The following is a 14,049-nucleotide window of genomic DNA, read 5'->3' on the forward strand; positions in this document are numbered from 1 at the left end:
TAATGAAAAAAATAAGTATATAAATTCTTGAAAAATGTGTTGCTCCGGGAGTTGGGAACAGTTTGCACGTGCTCCCCGGTTGAAAATGAATCTCCGGAATCCAGACAGACGCCGACGAGCTCAGTCGCCGGAATCTCTCCTGTGGGAATGGCAAAGAGAGAGAAAGAAAGACATGGTGCGCATATTATTCAAGGTCCGTAGTTGTTTGATAGTGGAGGTGTGAAACTATCACTTTTACTTTAAAATAAAAACCCCCCAACATCTTACTGTAGCACACGATAAATTTACACACAACCCAATTATCCAATTACATACAAACGCATACATCTTTGTTTCTAATCTATTACCGATTATATATGTATATTATATTTCAGCTTATAGTCATTGTTTGACATCTGTTGGCATTCGATTCTCTCCTGCCTTCTATCTACCACGGATGTATGTGATTTAGGGATCTTTCTGCAGCAGCAGCAGCAGCGGAGGACCCCTGTTCGTCTACTTGCTAATTGAGCGGGTAAAGAAATCAGCTTTGCAGTTTGCTTCTCTCCGCCTCTCTGATCTAATGAAGTAGGGGAAATTGGATTGTTTTTCAACTTGTGACAGGAGGGAAATACGGGAAACTTCTTTGGATGTATGAATTCGTGAGGAAAATAACATTTAATTTACTCTGCTGCTTAATTAGATGATGGGTTTCTACTTCAATCAAAATTTATCGAGACTTTCATATTTGTTTGTTTAGGAACTACTAGTCAAATTCAAGCTTTTATGAGTACTGAGATACGGTGGCGTTAATTATCTTCTTATTGTTCGCAGGATTGTTTTGTCTATGAAGAATTGAAGCAGCTGCAATTCATTTAATCTAGGTTTGACTTGATTATTCTGATTTTACTCTACATTTTCTGGTGATTGACCTGTTTGTTCTAGCTCAATTTCATTGAAACACCTTTGAATCATTCTTGATCATCCTAAAATTATTAAACTAGCAGCCTTGCTTTTGTGCTTGAGATGGTCTCAATTTGTGTGTTTTTTTTCTGGGTAAAAGTTGTTTTGTTTTTTGATCGTAACTACGATTAAAGGTTATCCACAGTTTCATCTTCCTAATTTTATTGGCAGGATGATAATATCTAATGGTTATAATTTGAAATCTCTTGAAGCATAATGCAATGTATAAAATGGGAAAGATGAAATGTGAGACAAACAGAACTATTACACAATGGGAGCGGGATAGATATAAATTAAACAACACAAATTAAGAAGTTGTAACTTGTATGATTTAATGGACTTCTCCATTTAAAACCCTTCACTCAAACTAAAGAAGAAAGAAAGGATGTTCTGACTATTCAGATTAGAAAATAGACCTCGGCATAGATTTTTTTTTTAGTTGAATAATACACACAAGCTGTCCAAATCCAAGCTTATGTTGTAAGGTTTCAAGAACTATAAGTTTTGTATGTATATCTGCAGAAAAATGGGGTCTCAAAATGTTGTGTAGTTGTCTGTAAGATAAGAATTATTAGGCATGGGAAATAATTTTATTTACTATTCTCTTGAAAATATATAAAAATGGTTTTCAGAATGTTATGTCTAGATGTCTTTGAGGCGATTTCAATGATTTGATAGAAGAAGTGATCGATAATGTGATATTGGTCTATTTGGATATTTAATCAAAATAATTAACATCAAACAACCCTTTAGTTGCCTAAATGCATGTATTGTGAATTTTATCTATGTTTATCTTTTTAACTTAATTATTGACATTGTTCATTGAACTGTTTGAAAGCTCATATAACTGCGTTGTATGGCAGTATTGGGAGCATGGACTCTCCTACCTCCCAGTTTGTCTCTGCAAGAAGTATGGGTATCTTTGAGCCTATTAACCAAATGAGTTTGTGGGGAGATTTTAGTGGCGACGGGTTTCCAAATACAGCCATGGCCGAAATCATGGAGGCAAACATGAAATTAGATAATCAGGTGCATAGTTTGAAGCTAATGTATGAGGTATTTTACATGTTTACGTTCTATTACACATTATTTCCTAATACTTTAAATTTCTTTCATGGGTTGGTGCTCTTCAGTCAGAGGATACTTCACATGAAATGCTAGAATCATCAAACAAGTGTGATCAAGAAGCATCTAAATTCCCTGACAAGGTATACCAATTGTTTTTGCAGCAATGTGTTTGTTTCACATTTCCCACTTCACATTTGTGTTTTTTTTTAAAATAATTGTATGATTTGAACCCCTTAACTCCCATACAAGAATAGGGTCTCAAACCACCAGACTAGATCTTGAGTTTACCTCTAGTTAGTGTTTTTGTTTTCTATATAAGTGTGACCTGTGAGATCTTTCACTTGAGATAGGTCTCCCACTACTAGATCAAATATTAGGTTCTTCTTTTATTCGTGGTTATGATGCTTAGTTTCAAATATCCTAATTGCGTTTTCCACATTTATCTTTTTGAGTATGACCAATTTTGCAATATAGTTGTGGACGTATATTCATATAAAGAACTCATGGCTTTATAAATGATGAATATTTTTCTTATGGTACATACCTTTGCTGGGCACGACGAAGTACAAATTGCAGCTTCTATTATGTTACCACAAGAGCGTTATCATTACCATTGCATCTGACAGCATTTATTTTTCTGGTGTAAGCATTAATTTGCTTAGTTAGTTTTTACAGCATTCCCATGCAATTCAATTCATCTTCCATTTAATGAAGTTGAATTTGGTACTTTTGTAGTATTACTTTCCCATCACGTTTTCATGCAATTCTCTTCGGTATTTAGCTACTAGTTTTTTTTTTTAAGGTTGATCTTCCACTTAATCAAAAGGCAGGATGTTTCTTTATGTTTCATGCAACTCATTCTTCTTTTTTCTGAACAAGTTACCTTGTGTGACAGAAAGCAATAATTGTTGAATCACAAAGGGTGGGATAATACAATTGTGTTTCCTGCACTTCATTCTTGTATACAGTAGATAGTAAATTAAACTTTACCCACTTGCTATCTTTAAGTTATTATTAAAGTTGGTGATTGGTCTTCCTATAATATCCCAACATTCTTATACTTGCATGTGGAAGGTGGTTGTCAATTCAGGACTACATTAATTTCAAAATGTTTTTGGGGTCTCACAACTAAAGTGTGAAGCCACTGAGGAAAGAGAATAATAAGCAAGTGGGACATAGTATCTAGGTTTTCTCATAATTTTATTCTCAAAAGTTTATGTGAAAATTGTTATTATTCTTGATCGGCATTCCTAATCAGTGAGCACTTGTGTGCATATTCTGGATTTTCATTCTTTTTGTTTGATCACATTTGTGCACTTTGATCCATAAATTTTGTTTATACTCAATTATAGGATATATGCTTAAGCTGTACTACTATAAATTGCAGGCGCTTAGACGTCTTGCACAAAATCGTGAGGCTGCTCGTAAAAGCCGTATGCGGAAGAAGGTCGGTGATTGACATATTTTGATTAAGATGCCTCATGTGGGATCTATCTTTTCTTAATTTTGTTTTTAACTATTTATGCTTGTCTCAATTTACTGCATGAAACTGAATTAGTTCATCATATTATAGGTTTATGTTCAACAGTTAGAAACAAGTCGTTTGAAACTTATTGAATTAGAACAGGAGCTTGAACGAGTTAAACAACGGGTAAGAAGATAGTTGTTCAGTTGACCTGATGATTAAAGAATTCACCTGCTTCCTCACTTAACTTAGTTGACTTTAAAATGCACTATTGCAGGGTCAGTATATGTGCAATGCAGTAGATGCTAGTTATCAAGGGTACTCAGCACCATTAAACTCAGGTCAGTTGTATTGGTTCTAATTATTGGAAATCTGGGTTTCTCTTTGTGGTTCTTTCAACATCAACTTTTTAGGTCTCCTGATTGTTCAATAATGTTATTTGCTGTCAATTGATGAAACTTCCATTTGTTTTCTAGTCATCTGTGAATTTTTAAGGTTAAGTTGTGAAAATATCAACCTAGGCCCATTCCAAAGCCAGCTCTGCCTTTCCAAGAGCCATTTACTCCACGTTGTTGGGAGTTGTTTGTCTTCCTAACAAAATATCATTAATGTTTATCTGGGAAGTTGTTTTATCATTTATGTTTATCTAGGAAGTTGTTTTTATCATTTATTTAGTTTCTTCTAGTATTGCCTATATATTGTACTCCCCTTGTAATAGTTTACAGTACAAAATATATGCAAGAATTATCATAACCAATTGCTACTATAATTATGAATTGCTAACATTTTCTTATCTTTTGTCCTCAAAGATAAAGGACCACATACTGTATTTAAATCTCTAAATACTTGGAATTGGGGATACCCAAGTGCTACAATAATAGAGAACTATATAATGCTTGCTCATTTAGAATATTTTAATCATTAAGGAAGTAGGACACTGCATCTTGTTTTGTTTGGAATACGTAATTTGTTTTTACAATTCTGAATACTATTACTTGTAAGATGACTCTTCTATCTTTGACTTGATAGTAAGTTGTAGTTTTCTTCATTTTATCTAGTTGCTCCATGATCGTGACTAGTTAAATGAAAAGGAAGAGAAGAGATCCAATGGTGCAACTCTTAGTACTACAATTTTATAATCCCACTGACTTCCACACTGTTTCCAGTTTGGTTCATTCGCATATTGGTGGCTGTTTTAATAAGCTTTAACTTATTCAAATGTCGCAAGTATTGCAGCAACTTCCAAACAATCATTAAAGGAATTTAAAATACAAAATCTTTGGGCTATTTTGTCAATAAAACTTCTCAGAAAGTTGTGAAATCCAAAAATGTGTCATTTAAGATGTCACAAGAGTATTTCTATTTGTTTCTCTGGCAGAAGGTTTATGCTCATTTCAAAGATTCCCACTTTTGATATGTTAACAAAACAAAATATCTGAAGTGCAGTTCCACTCTTGATTTCAATGAAAAGTTGACATTTTAAAAAAAAAAACTATGCTGAAAGAACTTTGGCAACATAGTGAAAGTGGCAACCTTAAAATTGTATTGCGACTTTTCTTAAATTGTATGAAATCAAGATACTTAACTTATCTTATGCTTCAAATTACACCTAAAATTCTTTCTTCATATTTGGTCCTTGCGTATTTGTATGTTGTAATCTTTGTATACTTCTTCTTTCACTTATACTTAGCTCTTTTAACCCATTAATTTTGAGAGAATTTTCAGGTATAATTGCATTTGAGGTGGAGTACGGACGATGGGTGGATGAACAAAACAAGCAAATTAATGAACTGAGAGATGCATTAAACTCTAATACAGCTGACATAAAACTTCAAATTCTTGTTGATGGTGGCTTGAAACACTATTATAACCTCTTCCGAATGAAAGAAAATGCAGCAAAATCTGATGTCTTCTATATCATGTCTGGCGTTTGGAAGACACCAGCTGAACGCTTTTTCTTGTGGATTGGAGGATATCGCCCTTCCGAGCTTCTAATAAAGGTGACTCCCTTGCCAATCCCTTCAATTATTCAAACATGTGATATGTGACATTTGTTATTTTTTTCCTTCTCATTTTCTCGTGTAGACTATGTGGGATAGATAAACAAGGAGTGTGTACTATTCTTTTAGAAGTTGAGATTTATCGAAACTTGTTAGAGAGACATAACTGAGGAATCATGGAGACAGAGCTTAGTAGACACTAAAATGCTATCTTGCAAAGTAATACTGAAGATTTATAAATACTTGAAAATTGACAGTTTTCTTTTCCCAGGAAAAGTTAACGTATTTTTGACAGTGTTCTAAATGGAGGTCGAGGCGGCCGCCTAGGTGGTAGGCGGTCCAACACCGCTCCGCCTATACATGAGGCGGTCAGATTATTTAATTATTTATTATTTTTAATTAATTAATTACTAATATTAATATATATATAAATTCAATAAAAACATTCTTTATCTCCCACTATTTATATAAATTTTGAAATGATTCTTTACATTCCAATTCATTTATCTTCTTCTTTTCCGTTTCTTATCTCATTCACCTCACCTCCCTTATCATCTACATATCATTCGATAATCTAAACATCTATCTCTTCTTCAGCTCGTCTACATCCTTATTTTTGTTAGATGTTACTATGTTAGAGAATATTAATTTGGCTTTTTGATAAAATGATAATTATAGAACATCTTTATTATATTTAAATTTAAATTTATTTATATTCAACCGCTTAGGCACCGCCTAAGCACCCCTTAGCATCGCCTAGGCACCTGAGGCAGTAGGCAGTCACTTACCGCTCCGCCACCGCCTACCGCCATTTAAAACACTGATTTTTGATAATCTGGTGTTAGTGTTACTCTTGGGCAACAAGTACTTCAGTTACTTTAGCACTTGTTAATAGTCTTGAATTATGGCCCTTAAAGATATAGGAGTATTAGTGTTTCTTCTTATAGTCATAGAGGTGTGTCACTTTCTCTAATTAATAAAAATTACAATTGATCAAGAACAGAGCGAAAAGAAGGAATTGATAATTGCCAAATCAAAACTTGATAAAGAGGTGTGAAAACTTCATAGTGATAAGAAGTATGAGGGATCAAGGTTTGTGGTGCACCTTGTAAGAATTTTGTAACTCCAAGTTGACTTAAGCTCTTTCGATCATCTCAATTTGGAGCTTTGAGGTCTTTTTGGGACTTGTTTTCTTTCTTGTTTGTTATCATTTGATTACTTAAGACATCTCTTGTGATGATTCACATTATACTTTATTTTGATGGTTTGGGTGTTTCACCACAACTTGTGCAACTTTCGCACCGTAGACTAATGGAAATGTTCTTCCCTTTAGAAAACCAAATTACAACTTTCCTAACTTCCTTTATCAACTTGTGGGTAAAACTAACTAACATGATAACATCCTAGGCTAATTTACTAATTTGTGCCCTTACACGTAACATATTCATCTCTTAAATAATTGTATTTAAGTAACTTGACAAATACTTGGTTGGCACAACTCGTTGAATTTGAATTCATTCATTCTAGAAATGTGTTTCTTTCTCGGTCTTAAAGATATTGTTTATAAATTCAGCAAAGAGAACCCACCCTCAGTAGCGCTTAGTGGTAAGAGGTTTAGACTAAGGGCTTGCTACTCTAAGGTCTCAAATTCGATTTCTCATTGAATTGAAAGCACAAGATTAAAGTGGAAGGTCATGAAGGCGGGTTGCTGTGCTACCTCTCCTATAAGGATTAGTCGACGTACGCAAAAGCTTCCCCGAACACCCTGTTTACAAAGAAAAGAATCTTATCTTTCACATTGTTAGACTACCAAGGTTTGACCCACATCAGTTTCTTTAGAAAGAAACACTGGAGCATATATAAGGAGGCATCAGGTGTAGGGGTACCTTCATGTTGCCCACATTTCCAAGCAAGGTAGGATGGTTATGTTGTTATTCCCCACCCTTCTCAACATCTGGATCCTGCCCACATCACGCGTAATCAGGTGGCATGACTGAGCGTAACATGGGTCCATTTGTAAACACTTTATGTTTCAAGATCATATAAGAAATCACCAATAAATTTATGTTTGGACGAGAACCGTCAATAACTCTCTTAAGATGTGTTTGAATAAGTTCAGTCTTTAACTATGATCTTCTGAATCCACATTCGAATGAGAAACTTGATAAGAAAATGTTTACCAAATGAATATTAGAGCATGGCCTTTGGTGTGGTTCACAATAATAACACTAGCTCTTTACGAGATTCTTGAGGACATGGAAAAATTAAGGGATGGAGTGCAAGACTCCCAAAAGTTGCCTCATACTAATCATTATAGAGAATCATTAGGATATACATAAAGGGATCTCAAGATAACGATTTCTAGTTCTTAATCCATAGCCTTGTAAACATGTTTTCAGACCAACTCAAATGTTGCAGCAGCCTGATACAAGGGAAAATGATATTAGGGTTAAATATAATGGCGGGAATAAAATGACAGTTATAATGTGGTAGTATAAATAGAACAGTTAGTTGTTAAGAATAGTTATGAAATGATTTAGTTAGAAATTCTATCTCTTCCTTATTGTATTCTCCCTATCAGTTAGGGTTCTTTCTCCCTTCATCAATTCTTCACTTCTCATCTCAATATAATTCAAGATTTATACCTAATTCTACTACAAGGTATAACACTGGTATCAGAGCTCGTTCTTGGCAAAATTGTGTGTACTATGAGGTTATAACTGAAGCAGATTTGGATTTGATTCAATTTCTTTATCTGTTGCTAAGAAACAGTTCACAAGAAATCGGCAAGAGTAAAAGCACAGAGTTGCGAATCGAAACTAGAGACTTGGATTATTATTGAAGAAAGATCGAAGTTCCTTATAAGGAAGGAAAGCTAGTCGGACGTGCGGAGTTGCCGACATTGTTGGAGAAAAAGGAGTTTGCAAAAGGATTTGGAACTGGATTTAACAACGTCCAATGATTTAAGAACTGTTCCAGCGGTTTCTAATTTCGCGACTGATTGTGATTTTGTTCGCCGAAGACGGACTGATTTTGATTTTGTTCATCGTAGCGGAAGAAGGAATCCCTGCATCTAGGTATTGCATCAGGTAAGATAAAGCAGTACGAGTCACCTTTCAATCCCCTGGTTAATTTGGTTAATTTGATGATATGAATCACTCTTCAAGTCACCTTTCAATCCCCTGGTTAATTTGATGATAAGAATCTCTGAAGAGAGAGAAAGTAGGATCCCTGGTTAATTGATAAGTATCTGATAAGTATCTTGAGGAGAGAGAAAGTTGGACTTGCAAGAAGAACGGAAAATTTGGTCAAATTTGAAAATGAATTTTCCCAAATTCTTTGGAGAAGATGTCGAAAAGGTCGAAGACTGGATTTACGAGGCAGAAAGATTTTTTTGGGTTAACGATACGTTTGAAGAAGACAAGGTGCATCTTGCGACAACTCAAATGAGGGAAAAGGCACTACGATGGCTTAGGGAACATGTGGTCATGAAAACTCTAAGCAAAGGATTGACGTGGAGAGAGCTGAAACAACTATTGCGACGTGAGTTTGGGTCATGTGCAAAGGACGATCCCCGACATATACAAAAGAAAGTGCAGCCAGAACCGTGGGAGTTAATCGCGGAACAATGTCGACAAATAACCGACTTGCTAAAATCATGGAGGATCGCTGACGAAATAGAAAGGCAGAAACAAAAGGCTGATGAAGAAATAACAAGGCAAAGGTGGAAAAATGGTCGGGAAAAATTGATTTTCGAATCCGGTGAGTTAGTGGAAGATTACTATCAACCTGTAGAAGATCTGAGACAATCGACGCCTTCCCCATTGATACAGTCGGCTCCTAACAAAGATGAAACTCCTTTTGATGACGATTGTTCTAAAGTGGAAGACGCACCTCCTCTTGACAACTTTTGTTGTGAAAAAGAAATGGAGAGTCCAAGTACTGATGATACAAAACACAATAATCTCAATCTTGATGAAGAAATTTATGATAATTCATGTTCTTCGTTTATTCATTTGCAAGTCTCCCTATTGTACAATGACCGAGAGAAGACAAAGGCAACCCACGTTGAAAAGGATGATCATTATCAGGGTGACTTGGGAGAAGCTGAAATTAAAGAAATGTTTGAAGATGTTTTGGGCCTTGAAGATAGGATATTGGCTTTTGATCCAATTTCTCAAGCATACTTAGCGCCAAGTTCAAATTGCGTCCAGTTTTTGTGGTTCGAGAAACCAGAAAAAGTTGGGTCTTGCTTTCAGAAATTTTTAGGGCACAAAACATGGATCAGATGCAAGTACTTTTTATGGTTTGAAGAACCACCTGATGCAGAGTTTTGTAATTGTTCTTATGGGCTACAATCGATAAATCTTGTGGGACAATTTGTATGGTTTGAAGAGCCACCCGATAGCCTAAAGAAACAATTTCGGCTATTCATATGGTTCGAAGAGCCGCCAGATGTTTTAGAGTTTCAACGGAACCTTCAACTATTGTCGTTCGCGGACGAACGAAGTGAAGGAGAGGGTAATGATACAAGGGAAAATGATATTAGGGTTAAATATAATGGCGGGAATAAAATGACAGTTATAATGTGGTAGTATAAATAGAACAGTTAGTTGTTAAGAATAGTTATGAAATGATTTAGTTAGAAATTCTATCTCTTCCTTATTGTATTCTCCCTATCAGTTAGGGTTCTTTCTCCCTTCATCAATTCTTCACTTCTCATCTCAATATAATTCAAGATTTATACATAATTCTACTACAAGGTATAACACAGCCTTGTTGAGCTTATTTGGAAACTGCTATTTTGTCACAATATCGGTTATAGTCACGTTCCCAATGAAAAAAAACGCCTAAGTGAAAAGTGGAAGTGGTTTTTCTTTTTGGTATAAGATTTTTTCAAGATCACGATCAAATTATAGTATTTTTTTTAAATATTTTTATTGTGGTCTAGACTATAATGTGATTTTGTAATTCATTTAGTATTAAATATTTTTTCTGGTTCATGGTCTACGTTATCTTTTCAAGTATTTTGATTTTTGGCAAACATAATAAATTTAGATTTTCAGAATCATAATGTAAGTGAAAAATTGCATACCAAATGACCCATTATGATTTTGTGCAAACATAGGGGCTTATTGGCATGTGATTGTAGTTGACTCAAGTGGGTATGCAAGTGTAAGCATGTAATAATATGTTATAAGTAACTATTTGTGAACACACCTAGGTAGCTCAAAATGAAATTAATTTTTAAGTTTGATTCCCACTAAGAACGCAATGATTTAATTTGGGTCATGGTTATAGGTTGTTATGCTAGCCTCGTTCGGGGTTGCAAAAAAAGTAACTGTTTGTGATTTAATGTCTTTGTTCAATGTAACAGTAAGATATGTATTCATAACTTCAAGCAGGTTCTTCTGCCCCATCTTGAACTGTTGGAGCAACAACGTGCCCATATATGTAGTCTTGCACAATCATGTCAACAAGCAGAAGATGCTCTCACACAAGGAATGGACAGATTGCAGGCAACTCTTGTTGAGGCAGTAGCAGCTGGTCGATTTGGTGAAGGAAGTTATCTTCCTCAGGTTTCCACTGCAGTCGAACGGTTGAAAGCATTACTGGGTTTTGTGAATCAGGTAATGAAGAAAATCTATCATACTATTCTCTTCCTTGTCCTTTTGAAAGTAATCATGCTCTTCAATAGGGTTGGACAGTTCGGTTGAATTAATTTTTTTTTTATTGAAAACCCCATTCAAACCATTTTCCAAAATCTGTAACTGTATCTTGAAGGTTGAATGTTGATTTGGGTTGGGTGGTTGGTAAGTTATAATCGTTATATACTATTTTTAACTTATTAAAGGTATGAAATAACAAAATAATCAATTCAATCACTTGGCAATATTATGCTATCTTGTATATCAACAAGTTTATAACTTGCAAGATGCTCAATGTTTTTCTCGAAAAAAACAACTTGCTCGATGCTTGATGTTGATTAGTAAGTGTTTAGATTAAACATTGTTAGTTTTATTTATGTATATAAACAACAAGTTGAAAGGCTTGTATGTAAAAAGTTGACCGGTTTATTTGAGCAAATCTCACTAGTTCAAGGACCGTTTTAATATTTTTGACCATTATGTAAACCAAGTTTTTTTTTGTGTACTCTCATGTGTTTTTACTATTATGTGAAGTATTATTTTTTATTATAAATTATAAGGTAATATACAATCTGATAAAAAAAAATTATCTCTTGTAACTACTTATATTAAATAATATATTTTCATCATTTCAAACATATCAACTATATATTTTTATTAATTTTTAACCTCCCTTCTTGATTAATGGACTCTTCTTTTTTGATTTATATATCTTAAGATTCTCAATTAAAAAATTGAAAATCTTAAAATTTCATTGTGATGTTCAACCCTTCTTCATTGCATTTAAAATAAAAACCCTTCAATCCATTTGTCTAACACTTAATTCAATGTAGAGGGAGAAGGGTCGATTTAATTAACTAATATCCATGAAAATATAAAATCATAAATTATACTAAAAAATAACTAACTTGCCATTATATAAAAAAAAATCACAAAAATTGCATTTCATCCTTTAGACAACCTCCTTAATGTTTTGGCTTTGTCTTTTATTATATTATTGTATATAGATTAAACATTTTTGATATTGTACATATACAATATTACAACAACTTGCATGGCTACATTAAATTTTTCTCAATCAACATCTACACAATAGTAACATTAACCAGTAGAGCACAATTTCCAGCATTTCTTGAAGTTTGGGCTCCAACCAACAACATTAACAAAATTACAGTAGTAAGAAACAACAATTTCCCTATTTGGAAACTCTTCTCAATCTAGATCCAGTTCTGGTAGAGAAACCACCAATGAATTTCTGTTGGTTTCAAATGTCTTGAAAACAAGCATATATATGAAGTTAAAACGGGCATGTTTCTGCATAAGGTTTGAGGTAAAGCAAAACCAACATTCTAACTGGGCTTCATCGGTTCAGCCCATTCTGGATCGGTCTGAAGTGTTACCATATTTGTTAATTTTATGAGAAAAAGGAACATTGTTTTGGTTGAAGGCGTGCATGGTTAATCTTTTGAATATTTTTGGTTAACTTTCAGCCCTAGTGCCAACCAGAGGTCCCTCCCTCTCCATCTACCTTATATTACATCCTCTGAAATTGCAGTTGAGATTTATACAGAATAATTGATTGTTCTTGCATTTCGATATTGAATGCACAAATATGTAGAGATTTAATGATATAGAATGGAGTTTGAAGGAAAAGGAAGTTGAATTTCAAACAAATCTTGATTGGGATGGAAATCAATAGCACTCATATTATGCAATATTTAGCTGGAATAAATATTTTTGACACTTATAATTAAGCTTATGAAATAATTGACATGAGAAACTATATGTCCCTATTTGGTAACACTTTTGCTTCAGTTTTGGATCGAGATACAGAAATAAACAAGTGTTTCTAAACAAGAACCCCCTCCCACCTCTAATTTTAAATTTGTATTAATAAAGTTGTCTAGAGTATGGAAATTTTGAATATGACCAAACGCTGTTCATTAGACAACTCAACCCTCAAGTCAGTCGCATTTAATTTATTCTCATTTTTCATTGTTTGTATGAGCTTAATTGTAATCATGTCTCTCTTTTTTTCTCTTACACACACACGACAGGCTGATCATATTCGCCAAGAAACCCTGCAACAAACATCCCACATCCTAACTACACGTCAAGCAGCTCAGGCACTACTTACACTGGGAGAATACTGTCAACGTCTTCGAGCATTAAGTTCCCTCTGGACTAATAATCATCCTTGTGAAACTACATAACAAGAAGGTGATTCAACATTTTCTCATATGTGATCATTGTTTGCAGAATCATGAATTTTTATTTTTTTGGGGGAGCTTGTTAGGTAGTATATACTACTATTGTGCTGAATGGGAGATGCTTGTAGAAAATTGTGTTGAAATACAGTTTACTGCTCAAAGTGTGGCAATAGAGCATTTGATGTAAATAATCAGCTATGACATAAATTTATATACATTTTTTTGAGTATTTTGTTATGTACAAATGTAATCTAGGAGCTTCTGGATGGATGCTTCTTGTCTAGAGAAATTGCAATGATTTGATTTGGAAACAATTTCGGTCAAATTTGTAATTCAGGTGTGGTCACGTTTGAACTTAGAAGGTTCCTTACAAAAGAATTGCTCTTTTGGAGGCGTTGTGTGATTGAGCTCGGTAAAGGCTAAAAGATCGTATTAAAGAGATCTATAAAGTTCAAGTTTCATGATAATTGGAAGGCTTTGTTTTCTATGTTTTTGTATGTGTTGTTGGAAAGGTAGATTGGCTAAGTTTATTTTGTTTATGTTACTTATAAACTGCTTGCAAGTAGTTTTAAAAGTTGTATTTGATGTAGCAATTGAGTTTTAATGTGTAAATTTTATAGCATATTTTCCAAATAAGTTAATAATAACCCAATACTTTTTTACATTTACCTACCATGAAAGGCTTAGGACGAAGAATAATGATTTAATATGCTCCA

General features: G+C 34.0%; 1 protein-coding gene across 4 annotated transcripts; it reads left to right on the top strand.

The window, feature by feature from the left end:
- Positions 1 to 43: 43 nt before the first annotated feature.
- On the top strand, positions 44 to 13,665 carry LOC124929405 (transcription factor TGA1-like). 4 transcript variants are annotated; one of them, XM_047469759.1, is made up of 11 exons: positions 44 to 193; positions 375 to 631; positions 814 to 863; positions 1,806 to 1,998; positions 2,076 to 2,150; positions 3,398 to 3,457; positions 3,584 to 3,661; positions 3,753 to 3,816; positions 5,201 to 5,475; positions 10,881 to 11,105; positions 13,181 to 13,599. In XM_047469759.1, exons 4-11 carry the CDS (start codon positions 1,816 to 1,818, stop codon positions 13,334 to 13,336), a joined length of 1,116 nt encoding a protein of 371 aa, XP_047325715.1. In that variant the 5' UTR covers positions 44 to 193; positions 375 to 631; positions 814 to 863; positions 1,806 to 1,815; the 3' UTR covers positions 13,337 to 13,599. The 4 variants fall into 4 exon arrangements, with proteins under 4 accessions (XP_047325715.1, XP_047325714.1, XP_047325713.1 ...); XM_047469758.1 differs by having other exon boundaries at positions 45 to 631; positions 13,181 to 13,343; positions 13,589 to 13,665; XM_047469757.1 differs by having other exon boundaries at positions 45 to 641.
- The last annotated feature ends 384 nt before the right edge of the window (positions 13,666 to 14,049 follow it).

The sequence above is a fragment of the Impatiens glandulifera genome, chromosome 3 (assembly GCF_907164915.1).
Source record: "Impatiens glandulifera chromosome 3, dImpGla2.1, whole genome shotgun sequence".
NCBI classification, from domain to species: Eukaryota; Viridiplantae; Streptophyta; class Magnoliopsida; order Ericales; family Balsaminaceae; genus Impatiens; species Impatiens glandulifera.

Coding starts and splice junctions, on each gene's coding strand:
- LOC124929405 (XM_047469759.1), top strand. CDS start 1,816: ATGGACTCTCCTACCTCCCAGTTTGTCTCTGCAAGAAGTATGGGTATC. Junction 3,458..3,583: donor AAAGCCGTATGCGGAAGAAG/GTCGGTGATTGA, acceptor ATCATATTATAG/GTTTATGTTCAACAGTTAGA. Junction 3,817..5,200: donor CTCAGCACCATTAAACTCAG/GTCAGTTGTATT, acceptor GAGAATTTTCAG/GTATAATTGCATTTGAGGTG.